This window comes from Protopterus annectens, chromosome 7.part0 (assembly GCF_019279795.1).
Source record: "Protopterus annectens isolate FY-2018-M chromosome 7.part0, PAN1.0, whole genome shotgun sequence".
In the NCBI taxonomy this organism is placed as follows: domain Eukaryota; kingdom Metazoa; phylum Chordata; order Ceratodontiformes; family Protopteridae; genus Protopterus; species Protopterus annectens.
The window spans coordinates 1,061,215,522-1,061,233,759 of NC_056739.1; the positions used below are offsets into that span (position 1 = coordinate 1,061,215,522).

The 18,238-nt window shown below is 36.7% G+C and overlaps 1 protein-coding gene across 1 annotated transcript in view; it reads right to left on the bottom strand.

Annotated features, from left to right (window-relative positions):
• The window catches only part of LOC122806858 (aromatase), a 313,131-nt gene that overhangs the window by 169,394 nt on the left and 125,499 nt on the right, over positions 1 to 18,238 (bottom strand). Inside the window, exon 5 of the mRNA XM_044077618.1 lies at positions 9,761 to 9,875. Within this exon, the coding sequence (XP_043933553.1) occupies positions 9,761 to 9,875 (115 nt within the window). The remainder of the gene's footprint in view (positions 1 to 9,760; positions 9,876 to 18,238) is intronic.

Here is an 18,238-nt window from a genome sequence, read left to right on the forward strand (position 1 = left end):
CTGAAATAGCCATCATCAGCATCAGCTGATCATTGTGTAGTAGTCTGTATATGTAGTTAATGTACTTTAAGCAATACTCCAGGATAAACATATCTAAGTAAGCAGTAACATTCCCTCCATGGTGCACCCACATCCATACCCCAATGATTCCAAAAATGGAGTCATGTTTTACTAAGAGTAACAAACAGACATTATCTATTAATTCTTGTCATTGCTGTGAGGACCCTCTACTATCCCACAGCAGACCAAGGTCCAGGACCTCCTCCTTAGTGTTGTGCTTAATGACATTAAATTCTAGAATGGCTGTACTCCAGCTTCCATGCCCACCAATGACATTTGCACGGCTTGCACCTGTCACCACTGGTCTTTCGGATATTGGCAAAGGCTCTTGCCACCCCCATAGTGCCTTTTTTAGGCAAGGCTCAAAAGTCAAACTCACCCCCATAGACAGCACAAGGAACAAGAAACTAAGGGTAATGCTGCTAAACGCCAGAAGTCTTAACCTCAAGATGCACGCACTCGAAGCTCTCCTCAGTATGGAGAACATCGATATCTGTGCAGTGACAGAAACCTGGTTCAAGGCTCCAGAGAGCACCCCAGCACTATCAGGCTATACCTCATATCATGCTTTTCGGCCCCAAAACCCGGACCGAACCACAAAAGGAGGGGGAGTTTCCATATTTATCAAGGATATCCACACCTCCAGGTTAGTGGCATTGCACAAGTATCGGAGACCATCCATGTGCAACTAACAGTGGGCAAGACTGCTTTTCAGTTTATAGCATCCTACAGACCACCCTCTCAAAGTCAGGAATCCCATTCGGCTTTCCTGAAAACATTGGAGAACATGAAGATCTCTCCGAACACCATTATATTGGGCGACTTCAACTACCCAAACATTGACTGGGAGCACTACTCAAGCCCCAGCACCTTAGCCCAAAGATTCCTGGAAATTATAAACTCAAATGCTATGGAACAACTAGTCACCACTCCCACAAGAGGGGACAACATACTAGACCTGATCATTACCAACATGGGGACTCTATGCTCCACACCAGAAGTATATCCCTCATTGGTAAGATCAGACCATAAATTAATTTCACTGGATGTCCACATCTCGACCCCACCCCCAGCCCAGAAAACCACAGTGAAAAACTTCTCAAAAGTGAACTTCTCACTTCTCAAAATCAAAGTGGAATCCTTCAAGGCCCCAGGGCCAGTGGAAACTACAGCCCAAACTGCAGAATCCTATATAAATGCATTCTACGGACATCTCCAGGAATGCATGGATCATGCTATCCCAAACAAAACCAAGACCCAATCATCCAAAGGCAGGCATCCAGTCTGGTGGACCCCTGCCATAAATAAACTGTACAACAGAAGGAGGAAGCTACTACATGATAGAGCAAAATCCCTAATAGGGAAGGCATCTCTGATCAGTACTAGCAAAAAATTACGATCCCTCATAAAATCCTCCAAGGCCAGCTTCGAGCGAAAAATTGCACAGGACACCAATGACAATCATAAGGCTTTTTTCAGTTATGTTAGAAACCTGGGATGCAACTCCCAGACTTGTTCTGAGTTGATTCTAAACGACAAAAAATACACTGAACCCACAGACATCACCAATATCCTGGCAGACAGGTTCAGTGCAAACTTCTCCCCTCCCCCAAAAGAGCAAGTATCTATCCCGGCAGAGGGCTGTCTCCCAAACATCTCAGATGCTCAGGTGAAGGCTGCCCTCTCCAAAGCAAAAAACATTGCTTCCATGGGAACAGATGGCGTCCCAGGTTGCGTCCTACATGAACTACAAGAGGAACTAATCCCTCAAATAAAACAGCTATACAATCTCAGCCTCACTACAGGATATGTGCCCACAGAATGGCGTACAGCAACAGTGGTCCCACTCCACAAAGGTGGAGCCTCTACGGACCCTGGAAACTATCGCCCCATAAGCCTGACTAGCTTAGTCTGCAAGGCTATGGAGAGGATCATCATGGAGCTCATAAACAAAGACATTGGGGACCTACAGACACTAGATCCTACCCAGTTCGGCTTTGTCAAGGGCAGATCCTGCCTTTTGAACCTGGTTGACTTCTTTGAAACAGTCACCAAAGCCATAGATGAAGAGAAGGTAGTCCACACAGCCTATCTGGACCTTGCAAAGGCATTTGACACAATACCCCACTCGGGCATCATAGATAAGCTATCCAGCTTAAATATAAACCCCTATGTCACAAGATGGGTCGCAAACTAGCTCAAAGACAGAACCTACAGAGTGAGAGTTGCTGGAGCCATGTCAGACTCGAAACTGGTCACAAGTGGCATCCCACAGGGTTCTGTCCTGGGACCACTCTTGTTCGGTATATACTTTTCCGAGGTACAGGCAAATGTTGGAGGACTATGGCTCACCAAGTTCACAGATGACTGCAAACTTGGCGCCATAATCAACTCTCCAGCTGACACAAACATCCTTCAAAAAGGTCTCACAGAGACAGATAACTGGTGCCAGTGCCATGGTTTAAAGCTAAATGCCAAAAAATGTATAGTCATACCCTTTGGCAAAAACAATGTGCCCACAAATTACCACATAGGCGGAAACCCATTATGTACAGAGAAAGCTATTAGGGACCTGGGGACCCAAGTTGATAGGAATCTCTCCTTTGAAAACCACATTGCCAAAGTGGTTAGAAAGACCTTCTACATAGCCCACCTCATCACGAAGGGTTTCACATCTAGATCAAGAGAGGTAATCGTGCCCCTTTATTCATCCCTCATCAGGCCCATCATAGAATACAATGCCCCTTTTGGGATGTACCTTACCCGACACCTGCAGCAATTAGAAAGACCCCAAAAGTATCTCACCAAGAGGATCAAGGGTCTCAAACAGATGCCATATGCTGCTCGGTTAAAAAAACTCCAGCTCTACTCAGTTACATACCGCCTACTTCGAGGCGATCTATGCCTGACATACAAAGCTATGTCAAATCCAGAATTAATGGACACGCTCCACCTCAGTAAATCTAAATCCCTTAGAGCCACACGCTCGAGGGACTTGAACCTCAGCACAGAAATAAATAGAACTTGCTGGAGGGACAGGTTCATAACCCAGAGGCTCCCTTCGCTCTGGAATAGAATTCCAGTTCATGTGAGGCAGAGCATCTCACTGAATCTCTTCAAGAAGAATCTCGATAAGTGGATGGGGGATCGTAGGTTTGTCCCAGGGATTACTCCCGTGTCACTATTAGACAGAGGCACAGTAAACTAAACCTTAAAAAGGGCACAGTATACTCAAATCAAGGGATGGCGTAAGCCATACAGAATTGGGCTAGGCTTATAATTGCCCCAGGGCAGATAGCCTAGTATGAACCTATGAACCTAATCCAAGACCACCTCAACCCACCTGTACTGCCTCAGCTCTTGATTGCCATCTTGACCCATAAGAAGGGTGACATCTGTGTAGTGAATATTAACAGTCAGCTCAACCTCCTGCATGATAAAATGCATATTTGTTTTATAGCCACTCACTGAAACACAGGTGACAAGACATAAAGTAATTGTTATAATGGCTAACTTCTTCCACACGCAGCCATACAAATATGCAGGCCAATAAGAAAAGCAGGCCTAAGAAATAAACATGGTAGTAAATTAAATGCTTAGTCACATTCTTTCAATTTATTTATTTAATAAAATCTGCTGTCCATACTCACAGACTAGACCTATTTTAGCTACAGCCCCATTAATACAGCAGGATCACAGCAAGAAATGGAGTTAAAGTTAAGGCTGATTGTTAATGTAAAAATTACCAAACTGTGTTATGGGAAATCAAACCTAAAAATATTCACATATATAAAGTAACCAAACTGTGTGCAGCCTCATAAAAAATGTTTACTTACAGTTATGGAATATGCAACTCTCACTCACAGAACTGCTAGTTAAAATTCCACGCGCGAGTGCGGAATGTGTTTACATCTGCGTTGGCACATGCGTGTGCGATGCCGGGTCTTCCTTAAAGGAGAATACTCTGGCACTGTGGATGTAAACACGTTCCACACTCGCGAGTGGAGAGATTTTATTTTTTAAAAGCTTTCTATTTTTTTCTGTCTTCAGGATGTGTGGGTTAACCAAAAGGGGGAGGTGCGTGCCCCTGCACCAAAGCCTAAATCCGTCACTGTCATGTGACCTTTATGTTATAGTATTAAGCTATGCTTTTACTCTTTTGTGAATATCTGATGACATCTGAACTTAGATTCAAACAAAAAGTGCTTAATAAACTTGTTGCAACTTTGTTCTAATGCCCCGGAGTAATTTTTTTGTTATTTTACAGTGGTTTAAAGTGCTCTAATCAATATACTTCTCAGAGGTCAAAGCCAATATCAGTGGCCTCTGGCTGACAAAGTTCACAGAAGATCACAGAAGATCACCCTTCAGGAAGGTCTAGCACAGACAAATGCTTAGTGCCAAAACCATGGCTAAAACCCAGTGCCAAGAAATGCATTATAGTAGCTTTTGGGAAGTCAACCACCCTGGCAAGCTATGTCATCAATAAAACACCCCTAAAATTTGATTCCCTAGTCAGGGATAGTAACCTAGCCTTTGACCAGCATGTGCCAGAAGTAGTAAGAAGCTCCTTCCATGTTGCCCAACTTATAAGTATGGCATCTAGGTCCAGAGAGGTCATTGTACCACTGTACTCAACCCTCATCAGACACCTCATTGAGTATAATGACCCCTTTTGTAGGTACTTAACCAGACACATGAAACATCTAGAATGTCCATAAAAGTTCCTTATAAAAATAATACAGGGAGTAAGCATAATGTACTACACTGATCGCATCAAAGTCCTGTCTCTTTACTTGGCATCATACAGACTCCTGAGAGGTGTGGCATAGAAGGCCTGTCTGTACCCTGTTTTGATGAACTTTTTACATAGCCACAAAACAAACAGCATCAGAGCTACTAGATCTAAAATAAATAGGATATGTTTCTCAGAGAATTCCCATTTGCTTGGAACAGGCATCTATGTGAATCAGGGTTTCTCCATAGCCCTATTAAGTGCAAATTGGGACAGTGGATGGATAACTGGAAATTCACCTATGGTCTGGTGCCTATGTCTCCTCTTTACAAATAAAATTTGTGGGACACATTTGGTTTGCAAAGCTAGGCTTATAAAGGCTCTAGTAGTCATTAGCCTAGTATGCACCTATGAACCTATGAATTTATGTTGCAAAGAGATTTTATTGCTATTTCAAAGTAAAGGTTATTATCATACAACTGTACTAAACAATTTTGTTTTATGCTTCAGGTGGGCATGATCTGCCTAACAATATGCTAGCAGCATAATCTCAGAGTTCTTGAATGACTAGCACATCATCTGAGAAAATAAAGTCTCGCAGTAAAGAAAATCTTCTCAAAAGACATCATGGGTAAAGAAATGGATTCAATACTTTCAGTTTTGGACATATGTATAGAAGCTTCCCCAGAACAGAAATTGGCTCATTTATTCAAAAGAGTGCCTTTCATGGTAAAAGAGGTACGTTGTTATCAGAGATCTGCACTTAAGTACCAGGAAAACATCTGAAGGTAAAGTAGAAATGAAAAGCTTGCTGACAGACTAAACTTTAGACAAGTCTAGAGGTCATGTTTTACTTGGTAAACAAAATGTGTGCATGCACAGATCCAACTTCTGTTTTAAAAGGGTAATACTGCTTTGATATTTAAACTATGCTATTTATGTAAAATAAACTGTTCTACTTTAAAAAGCACCTTACATGTTTAAGGTAATTATAACAGCTCTTGAGTGCTTCTGCACAAGTGCCATGTCTTTAAAATTCATATAGAGACAATTTAATACCTACACAGTTCTGTTATATTTAATGTTAACGTACCTGCAGGCTTTCTCCTATTTACTAGTATAGAAAGACATATTTATCTGCAGACTATAGAAATAACCATTTACAGATTTTCCACATTTTCTAATTAATAACTAAGTCTCTGGGGCTATTGTTGTCATTTATTTATTTTTTTATTTATTTTTTTGACAACTGTCATGTGAAAAAGCAGCATAAGCTTTTTGGGATGAAACACCTGAAGTAATTTGTGTCACAAAACAAAGCAGTTGGTGCCTTGCAAAACCAAGCTAGTTTCCATGGTTATTCCGAAATACGAAAAATAATACTAGTGCTTTCTTTATGCATGAAAGTCTCAAGATGGAAATACAATCAAAAAGATTTATTTTAACATCATACTCAAGTTATTAGCAAAATAATTTCATAAAGTGATTGCTATTGGAACTAGAATCTGAAATTAATTTAAAGTTATAAAAAGAAAACATATAAGTAAACTTATATTCAGAGGCCAAAGGTTGAAGCAGTGCAGATATACAGGTTAAAAGGCCCAGTTTGTGTTAAAGAAAAAAGCTACAAACTGCTGTATATCTTGGTAAATTATTGTAAAAGGGCAACATATAAAATGAAGGCAAAAACTGCCATTGCACTTATGAATTAAGAGCTGACAATGCCAGTACAGGTGAAGTTAAAGCTATGCAGAAAGGCAGTTACAGAAAATGGCTTTGAAGATCGAATGCATTTCGGACAATACTATTTTATATCTATGCACGCTCCTATATGCCTTGATTAAAGATCAATACTTTTTTAATGTAAAAGAATAATGATGTTTTGGAGCTTATAGAATATTCTGGATCTAATAATTGAGGCTTTGTTTGATCTTCATTTAAATAAAATGAGACAAATGCAGCTACTATAAAGTGCTTAATTATGTTGTCTTTTTAGATGTGAACATCAGTATGTAATTATGATGTATAATAAATAATTAAGAAACATTTTATGAGAGATATGTATTTTCACCTTCACTATAAATGTCTAAGTTTCTGTTTTCTGCAGTATAGTATTAATACTGAAGTAAACTGATATTTATTTTATTTATGTATTTATTTATTTATTTATTTCACATTTGTTAACTGGGTTAGTCCAACTGCATTTGCAAACAAACCCATTTTCAGTGGAGACCCTAGGGGAAAAGCCCCAGCAAACATAAGTAAAGATAAAGTGACAATATACAAATATTAAATAACAATCATAATACAAAATAATTGTAAAAAAGAAAAGGTTATTAACTATTTGCATTGCATTGATAGTAAGCAACCCGTTTTCATTGGAGACCCAAGGGGAAAGAACCCCAGCAAACATAAGAAAAGATAAACATACAGGACAAAAACTATTAAAAATAACAATGCAAATATGAAATTAATTATAAAGAGAAAAACAAAAGAAAAAAATTATGAACATTAAGGGTTGAACTGATAGCAGTGGTCCAAAATTACTACATATGAGAGTAAAAACAAAAAGATAATTGTTGTTCAAAAGAAGGACAATGTATAGACATTGATAGGAAGTGAGGGGAAAAAGATAAATAATGTGGAGAATTGGAGGGGGGAGAGAAAGAAGGGGGCTATAGTAGGACTATAGTAGTAGAGCTGAGGGTTTAGGTGGTTAATTTATACACAGTAATATACACCTATTTCCTACTCCTATCTTGTATTAAATATGTTGGCCTGAGTAACAATTTTACTACACAAGAAGGATGCCATTGTGAGCATTTAAAGGATGGCTAAAACAGCACTTTTAACAGGATAAATGTGACCTCAATTCAAGTTGGACGGAATCAGAGGTTCACTGTCCATGTTATATGAAGTAGCTGAACAGGCGAGGAAAAAAGAGATACACATACAGGAATGTTAGTACGCGTACAACCTATCATAACACAGATTTGACTTTAACAATTGGTTGGAGCATTTTTAAGATTGTACAATAAAATAACTCTTTAGTTGTATGTTGCAGCTGTTATCCTATGCAGATAATTAGTGTTAAACACTATAATTAGTTGAGCAAGGATTGATGATGAAGAATTGACCATTTATGTTTGATGTAAGGCATAGCTATTATCAATTATTCAAAATGCCTTAATGTTTAATATTTATTGCAAATGCTGGGGATTCTGACATTATTGGCAATAAAATGCTCTCAGACTGGATTGCTGATAATTTATTTTTCTGTACTGCTAAAAACCTTTCATACTCTTTCTGGGAACTGATAACATTAGCAGTAGTTTTCTGTAATTGTGAAAAGTCAATATTAATTAAGTCTGGTAGTTTAGAGCAGAGGATTAAAACAATCAGCTATTAATGAGTTTCATTCTATGAACCTGTAATAGTATAAATTAGTTAATAACTTCTGTATTATACGTTAACAACATGTTTTACAGATTTATAACATACATCATCAGCCCAGAACCTATAAGTGTTAAGATATATCTATATATATATATATATATATATATATATATATATATATATATATAGAGAGAGAGAGAGAGAGATTTGGGTTCCCGCCTAAAGACTGAGTATGTGTTTGATCAACAGCTCTATAGTAACCCCAATATATATATATATATATATATATATATATATATATATATATATATATATATATATCTGTGTGGGTGTGAATGTATACAAAAGCTATCTATGTAATTGATACAATGTTATTGTTATGTGGAGCGATGCTGATAACAAGTGACAAATCACTGAAAACTGAAGGTAAATGTGAAAACAAGTACAAAATAAAAAGAAGTTGAAATATATATGTTTGTATGTCTCCTGTGGTTTAAAATAATTTATGATACAGCCAGTACTGTAAAACAGTGAGCCAGTGTCTTGCTATTAATTGAATTTTATATGTCATTTTCCTTGCAGTACATCCTTGTCCATATCTTAAAATTAAATAAAAATTATATAAATAAAAATGCCTTTAATTTGAAATGGAGTGTAACCATTTCATCTAACAAGTATGTTTCTCGCTTGCTATTTTCTTTAATACTCTTAATGATATTTTCTTCTGGAATTCAAAAAAGACTAAAGTCGCTCTTCGTCTGTTTTTTACATGTTTCAATGAAATTTTGCTAAAAGGCATGTAAATAAACTTGAACTACTTTCAGGTATCATCATAATTCATTTAAAAAAACTAGAACTCCCCCCAAACTAATTCAAATTGACTGGCTAGCAATCTTCTCTGAAGACTGTCTAACAACTGGTCTTGAAACATTTACTCTTAGAATGGGACGAGGTAACTTGGCAGAAGAGTTCTATGTTTTTTTGCTCAGATGCAATCTGATACCAGGCATTTCATCAACACTGACCAGTACTTGCAACTCAGTATTCCTTTACTAGACAGATAATTAGTTCGATATTTTTCACTCCTGTAGCTCTCATTAATAAGATATAAGAATCCATTTACACAAATGTAACATGTACTGATTACCTCACACTCCAGGGTGTGTGGGTATTAATTAATACCCTGGGTGCTATGAAGGCAGTTAGACTTACCTCATACGTCACAGTATAAGCCCATTGGTAATAATGAGTTTTCAGTACCTAAACAATCTAGCATGTATTAGTGCCTATAGATTTTAAACTTACAACCGTGATTTCTCTGTTCACACTACAACGATCATAAGCTGATTCAAAGAATGAAAGAAAGAAAGATGTTAAACCAGCAAAATACAATAATTATTGCATAAGACAAAAGGTAAGTACACATGTAATGAATGCCTATTACAACTAGAGTGAAATTAAACTGTTTAATATTAGTTTGAGGGTGCACATTATTTTGAACAGTACATTTCTATTTCTGCAAACAGCACCTGAAATTACATAACGCAAATTATTTATGTGAATACTTACGCGTTCTCTTCATGCTTCTTGTACAGCCAGCTGAACTTGAAGAATAAATGAGGTTTCAGTAGAAGAGTTTGCCAGGAGTCAAAATAATTTTGTATTTTCCCTAAAATTTCATTTTCTGTAAAGAAAGTAAAGCAATACAGAACTGTCACATTGAAGTGTGTAGAACATGTTTTTGAGAAACTGTATCAAAGAAAGTGTTTTACTTGGTCAAGTTAAAATTCTTTTGCAAAAAAAAATGTATGCAATGTAATGCTGCTTAAGTCGAATTCATTCTGCAACTTTTTTACCTCTAGGAGTTTATATACTTTATCTTTTTCTTCCAGGAAATATTTCAAATCCCTTTATTTTTTTTCACCTACAAGATCACATCTCCATTTAATATTCTCAGTAGATTAATCATTAACAGAAACTAGATACCTTCCTACACACACACGCATACACACACACACACACACACACACACACACACACACACACACACACACACACATGCATATTGAAATAATTTCATTAATTCATTGCACCATAATCATCTGTCTTCACTTCAAATTATTAATTATCAAATCATCTTCTGTTTTTGCATGAAATCTGTTAAACATTTCCTTCTGAAATTTAAAAAGTATTTCGTGATCACAATTCCGGTGTGAAATTGCCAGAATTTTAGTAGCCATTGTAAGAAAAATAATTTAGTAAACTGGTCTAGTCTGACAGTTGGCACATAGGTTTAAGGCTTTGAGCTGTCATTTCCTGTGTACAGGATTTGATTCTCTTAGCCATTATTTGCCTGCTGTTTGACTGTAAGTCTCAACCAGACATTGCTCTTGGGATACCCCTGAAAGGGAGGGTGGACCTATTTGGTTAACAAATGGGTATTTATTTATCTACAAGTACCTCTTATACCAATGTTTTTGACTGGCTTTGACATCAGAATTATATATGATTTTATGAAAGTCATCATATTAAAAACTTTCTTTTTCATCAAGCTTTTTTCTAGCTAAGATGCATTAGTTAATTCTTATAAATGTAGGTTAACTGGTGATCCTCCAAATGCCTCACAGTTGTCTTTGCCTCCAATGGCATAGAGGGAAGAAGCCATGTTATGACCCACATGACCTGAGTTCAACAAGTAGCACTGGGACTAATGGAGCCAGGCAAGGGAGGGAGGGACTGAACACCTACTGCTAGCTCTCCCATTTTTAAACTCTATGGGAAATCTAGGAAATTAATAAGTACCTTATGTAGAAACATAAAAGTAAATACATTATATAACAGAGACAGAGCTACAATATCACCATTGAAAATAACCCTGTTATGAAAACAAGTCACACCTAAAACACTGAAATTGCTTACTAAATTCATAAAATCAATCATAGCCAGCTAAGAAATTAAATTAGCATCCCAAATCTAAAGCAAAAATAAAGAATTCTTAAATCTGATCAGACTACTAAATTGAAGAAAGTAGTCAATTAAATCAAACCAGTTTATTTGTAAAGGCTAAAGTTAGGCAAATCATAATTAAAATGGACAAACAGAGAATTCAGTTAATGAAACTAAATAAATCACATCTTGTGCACAAAATAAATGTTAAGAAAATGCAAGATAATAAAAATTAAATACAGACAACATAAACTAAAACATGCAAAATAATTCAGAATATATAATAAATTAAAATTAAACTGCAGCATTTGTGGAACATTCACTAGTATGACTTAGGAATCCAATGAGTATTGAAGGATCCCTTAAAGAGATGCACAGTAAGTACACATCTTACTGAGTGAAGTAGGAAATTCTATTGGTAAGGAACACAAAAAGTGGAATACTAAATAACCAAAAGGAAGGTGTAGCATTATCAACCAGCACTAGTAAATTATATATATAACGGCACAGGGAAAAATAGATCCAAAACAAATTACAACTAAAAAACAACTCTACAAACAAGAGCAAATGATATTTATTCAGCATTTTCATCCTCAAAAAATAGGACTTCATCAGAATACCTTCCTCATTGCATCACTCCCTTATACATAATTATATAATTAGTGAATCAAATTAAAAGTGATTTTCCAATAATTTAATTAAAACATATACTCACAAAGGTAACTTCCACATGTTCATAAAAGGATTTCACTAATAATGAATTTTAAAATATAAATAAACACCTTACTTAATATAAAAACTATAATTTGGTTGAATAGAAATAAACTAATTCCAACCTGATTTGTTATGTACATTCAGCCTAAGCTGCTAAAGTAACTCCATATGATAAAGTTTTTTTGTTTTTGCCCATTCGCCAACCCTAGGGCTAATTTTAATCTGTTTCAAAGTGCCAAAAAAAAACTTAATATACTCTGGACATAATAATAGATGTTTAAATAATTAATTATTTTTTGTTTTGTTCTTGATATCATAAAGGTGCTCATGGATTCTTTTATGTAAGCATCTTTCAGTCTTGTTCACACACAAAGCAGGGCATGCAGGACACTTAGCAATGTAAATAACTCCCTTAGTAAAACAATTACCTTTTTGTAAATGTACCTTAGATTTTAGACCATTATCTAATAATAGGGTTTTACCTTCAAAAATAGACGATCATTGATTAAAGCAACCACACCTGGCCATACTGCATTTCTTATCAGCAAAATCCATTTTAGCATTTTGACCAGCTTCAAATATGTTTTTAAAGTTTCGGTCTGTCTTATAACTGAAAAACAGTTCAGATCCTAAGAAACTGTATACAACAGGATTAGCCCTTAATGTTTCCAATTCCTCCTCACTATATATTTAACCTATGAGCATATTTATGATATCAAGAACAAAAACAAAAGTAATTCATTATTTAAACATCTATTATTATGCCCACAACATATTAAGTTTTCTTTTGGCATTTTGGAACAGGTTAAAATTGGCCCTAGGGGTGGCAAATGGGCCTTATATAATAATTCAGTAGTGTGTAATGGTTATATTAGCTTCAGTTTTCAAATACTTTAAGTTTTATACAAAAATATTAGAAGCAGGGGTGAAAAATGCCTTTCCAACCTCCCTTCATCAAATATAATTGCCAAAAGATTTCAAAGAGAGTGTTAAATCCTACCTTGAATATTCATAGTTCAGTGCTCTGAACCTCCTAGCTAGTTCTCACAACTTCCTTTCAGACAATCACTCCACCATCAGATATTCTCCTCTGCAATGTGTTTATCTACCTACTGATCACTACTGTATAGCAATTCATCCTTTCCTCATCTGCACAGCAATTCATCCTCTCCTCATCTGTACAGCAATTCATCCTCTCCTCATCTGTACAGCTATTCATCCTCTCCTCATCACTACTCTGTCTTCTTATCTCAACATAGCCTATTCTTTCCTATACCACCTGCCCCCTTCTTATAACCTTTTTGTTTTCTATAACACTGACTCTCCAACGTCTATACTCTCTGCAAACCTCTTGACCTTATACCATGCTATATGTCTAAAATTTCTATAATTCAAATCCCGTGTCACATTCCATTGATGTTTTCACCCTAATTTGCCTATGCTACTAGGCTTCACCCTGCATTTTTAAATTGCTTTGGTGCCTGCTATGTTCTCATCATTTTCTGCCATTTTTGCCATTGCATTACACTTGTATGTTGTGTTTACACAATGGGTGCTCCTTAATTGTTATGCTTTCTAGCATATGATGATATTAAACTCAGTGTGTATTCTGGTGTATTATTGTTATTATTCGTTGCTTATCTTTTTTCATGTTAAGAAATTAAAAATTTTACTAGGGCTTTTTCAAGGAGCTTTTCTTCCTAGGCATCCACTTAAAAGGGATTTCTTACCCAATCAGACTTTCCAAGTAAAGAAATGCTAATGACTAAAGAAATAAAGAACTAAAAAAATAAATTAGATTGGAGGGAAAAGTTATGATGGAGGACTTTGCTTAATGCTTATAATATCATGACCTCAATGACAATGTCTCAAACTTTTGTTAATGCTGAGACAACTTATGGACTGATTGCTTTGCAGAATGAAAGTATGTAAAGATCTTGTTTTCAGTATAGTGTTTATCCTACTCATAGTTTTTTTTTTTTTCTTTACTTTTTTCCCTCTTCCTTGAATGTCTTTTCCACACTTTTTCCATAGTTGTTGCAGCCTAAACTTCCTGGGATTGTGTACATAATGAGTATATGTTGTAATAAACATTTGTCATGCCAGCTGTATGGAATTCATGTTATAGATTCATTGAGTCATCGATAAGTAATGGCCACCTGCCCTTACAGCACATTTTAAGCCTAGCCATTTTCCCTTTTTGTACTTGAAATAACCTACGCCATTTAATTATAGACTGGCTGTACCCATCCCAGGGTCAATAATTATATATTATCCTTAGTGATGATAACTGAGATTGTACCATAGATGATTTGAGGGGACCCATGCATGGTATAAAATATATAACAGCTACTTCTGTTAATTAGTAGTACAGGAAGCAGTCCTGGGGTAAATATTCTGTTTCTCATCCATAGATATGAGCTGTATTTCAATATGGACAAGGTTAAACTTTGTTTTATGTGGAGGGGGATGTGAAAAACATAATTCTGCAATGAGATTATGTTGCAAACATGAAATCATACTTAGTGTTATTCGCATGCAACATGCCACCTCTTGTCTCCTGTAGCCTGTGGCACAGTATATTATTGTAACTCAAGGTTTCCTCCCAGGGCCTCCACTGAAAATGGTCTCTCCTCAGTCAAACTATACTGGTCAACAAATGAGAAAAATAATTATAAATATATAAATGATAAATGATCACTGTCTAGTATGAGGTCACTAATCATTCTGATGAACATCTCAATGTTGTGTCATTTCCTGAAGACAGGCTGAAAAAAAAGACTTATAACCATCTATCGTAAATGGGTGATTAGATGTTAGATCCTTTTATTTCTCTGATTTGAACTGTGCCAAGTGCCTAAGAAGAAGGCTTTCTCTGTATTTGTGTGTGTGTGTGTGTGTGTGTGTGTGTGTGTGTATGTGTGTGTGTGTGTTTGAGTGTGACTGTGTGTGTGTGTGTGTGTGTGTGTGTGTGTGTGTGTGTGTGTGTGTATATATATATGTGTGTGTGTGTGTGTGTGCGTCTACTTCATAGACTGAAATCCTACTTACCGACTTTCTAAAGACTGAGATAAAAAAAAAAACTACAGGAGAACGACCACTTGGAACACTGACAGATGACTACAGGTAAGTAACTGCTCTCCCAACCCCGCAAACACATTAAAACCAAATCAAATAAAACCACTCATGTGGGGGGCTTTGCCCTCACACCCCCTAACTAAATATACCAAACGCTGAGATTGCACTAATGCGGAGGCAAGGAGCAAAGGTCAACATGCTGGCCAAGTGGTTATTTACCCATAGTGAACTGTTGGTGTTCCAAGTGGTCAGTCTTCTGGAGTTTTGTGTTTTTCGTCTTGGTCTTTTGAGTGTCGGGTAAGTAGGATTTTGGGTTTCTGACCATTCAGGCTTACCTGTATCATCCACAAACCTTTTTTTTTTGCCCACTTCTTGCTAACCATCAAGCCCTCTGCTGAAAATTTGGTTTTCTTCCACCCTGGGGATGAGAACTCCACTTGAAAGCTGACATGCATGCGACCAGCAGAAGCTGCTGCTGCCATGAACCCCAGTGTCCTGTACACACTCAGTTTATAGCATGCAGGGGCTGGGCATACTAGGTGTTTCTAGCTTGAGGATGTGAGTTATACATATGAAAGGGAAATGAGGGAAATAAGCCAGTATGATTACCCCTTCACCCCAAGAAGAGCACTGTAGGCAGTTTTCCCAGTCTCCACCAAGGAAATCACGTTTGCTCTGCATTCCCAAACTTACACGCACACATATTCCCCAATGACAGAGACTAGCAGGCACCAGCCCTTCTTTACTCTTTCATCAGCTGGATCTTCCAGTGCTGAGGCCGCTAATCACACAGAAGTAACCTTATTTGAAGTCTGTCTTCATCCTTCTGTGACACAGCAGGCAAATCCATAACCTTATAGAGTGGTAATAAGCAAACATATTTTAAAAGACAAAAGTAATCTTCTACTACTAAATTTAGTATATTATGGGGCCAGATTTAAAAAGAGTTGCTCTCAGTGCAATTCTGCTCTGATTCTGGATTACTTGCTCTCAGTGTAAGTGACGTATTTCAGAGTAAGGTCTATCTATAAATAGGCTTACACCAGGGGCCATATTCCAAAACACCTGCTCTCAACCTGTTCTCTGTGTAAGTGGTCACTTAAACTGAGCGCAAGTGTTTTGGAATTGGACCCTATGGCTTTGTTAAAGGAATACCATTCCTCCTTAATCTGTTATCTTTCTTTGAGGACCTAACCATTGTACTTTTTAGGGGAATTACTGCATGTACAGCACACTTGGACCTCACTAAGTCACTTGACTAAGGCTCTGATAAAGGTATTATAGATAAACTTATTCAGCGAGAAGATAAACATCATATAACCTAAGAGGTATATATTTGGATGACAAGGACAATGCAGCAGAGAAAAAAGAGCAGATTACCTAAAAGAAGTATTGAGTGGAGTCCCTCAGGGCTCCGTGTTAGGACCATTTATACTTGACCTCTTTTTTTCTTTTACACCTATAAATAAAGAGTTGTAGTTTGAAAAAATTAACCTACAGCTGCAAATTAGGAAATATTACCACAGCAAAGACTTTAATAGTACTGCAAGTTGGGCTGAATAAAATAAAAACTTGGTGCAGAAGTAAAAGCCTCACTCAATGCTACCAAATGGAATGTTTTTAGATTTAAGAAAATGGTGATTTAGCAAAGATCAGCATTGAAATTAGAGATCTAACAACCATTGCCGACAATAAATAAGTTTAGATTTGATCGTTATCACAAATAAATTCTGAAAAGTGTTATTTTACAATGCATGCAGTACTCACAGACTTATTCAGCAGATTATGAGAAATTACTGCTTCTCTGAATAACTTATTGATTTTGCCAATTATTTAATATTAAGCTATATTCTTAGTCTAAAACAAAACATCTAATACAGCTCAAAAAAGAGCAGAAGTTCTTAACTAACAGAACTGAGGGGATTGAGAACATGATCTGCTGAAACACATGTTAAGAGGAGTCCCTTTGTGCCATCACATAGACAAAAATGGCTGGATAGGACTTCAAAGCTCATGATTGGAAGGTAAAATTAGTGCAACAATACAAACTTGCAACCTACAGCTTAAAAAATAACAGAAAAAGTGAGGCTGGACACAGTACTTTATGTGCTATGAAACTGTGGAATAAACTGTCTCCCAAACTAATGTTCTGCTCATTTCTAATAGTTTTCAGAAACAATGTACTTTTATCCTCTTTTTCGTCCCCTATTTTCCCTTAATTATCACTCCCTAACCCTCTAGAGAATTTATTCCAACTCCTTCCTGTTATCTGAGGACACTGAACATGGGATGCATGTTATTATTCTGCAAGGAATCCTAAGAACTTTTGTCTATCAGGTCTGCTATGCTTGTCCTATAAATCAGTGGGTGTATGCCTATGCATATCTGCTACACCAAGCTAAGGAGCTTTGCTTTCCCTGGCATCTTTATGTCTCTGTGTCCCACCCGCATGAATGGAGAGTTTACCTGTGGTCTATTGTTGTCTAAGTTGCAGATTTTGCTCTGCAGTGGGATGTGTATCAAATCCCTGTTCAATTTTTCCATGTCTTTTGGATTTATAATACCATGGAGGGAATACACCCCAATCCTAAATCAGGGTACAATTAAAGTTCATGAACTTAGTATTGTTTCAATTTTTGATGTTAGCAAAAAGTGATTTTATCAGCATCCACATTGTACCCAGAACTGACTCTTTCTGTATTTCATACAGGGTTACATTTATTGGTAGTATAAGTATGACTTCAAATCCTTTTTATTAGGCCTGTTGCTTTTACTACTATTGAAACTGTATGGTTATCTTTCTTCTACATATTCCTCATTTCTGCCTGGAAATCCTGGAATTTTATGACTTTGTGTCTCTGTACACAAGACACTGTAACCTCTGGATGTAACAATTTAAGTAATAAATGCTACCTTTGTCTCTTTTTCATGGACTGCTGTGTATGGTTTTCTCGCATCTATTTTTTTAACTGTTGGTAATTGGTGATCCTAAGTGATATAAATTTCATCATTCTCGATAAAACTTTGTAGTTCATATTCCCAATGCTTCTCAGCTGCTTCAATACTGCAGAGTCTGCACAATCCCTAATGAAACACTCTTGCCACATTATTGTGCCTTTCAGTATACAGGCTCTCTTTCATGAGTGCATCATACCCAGCATCCAGCAACAAGATGTATGACTGTTTACGGTTCTTTATTACAGAACCTGCATTTGACTGTTTGTCCTACATGTTCAATGGACTTGTAATCCAACGTGTATGTAGTCCACTATCCTGGGCCACCATTATTAGCTTTTCATCTTTTGGTTT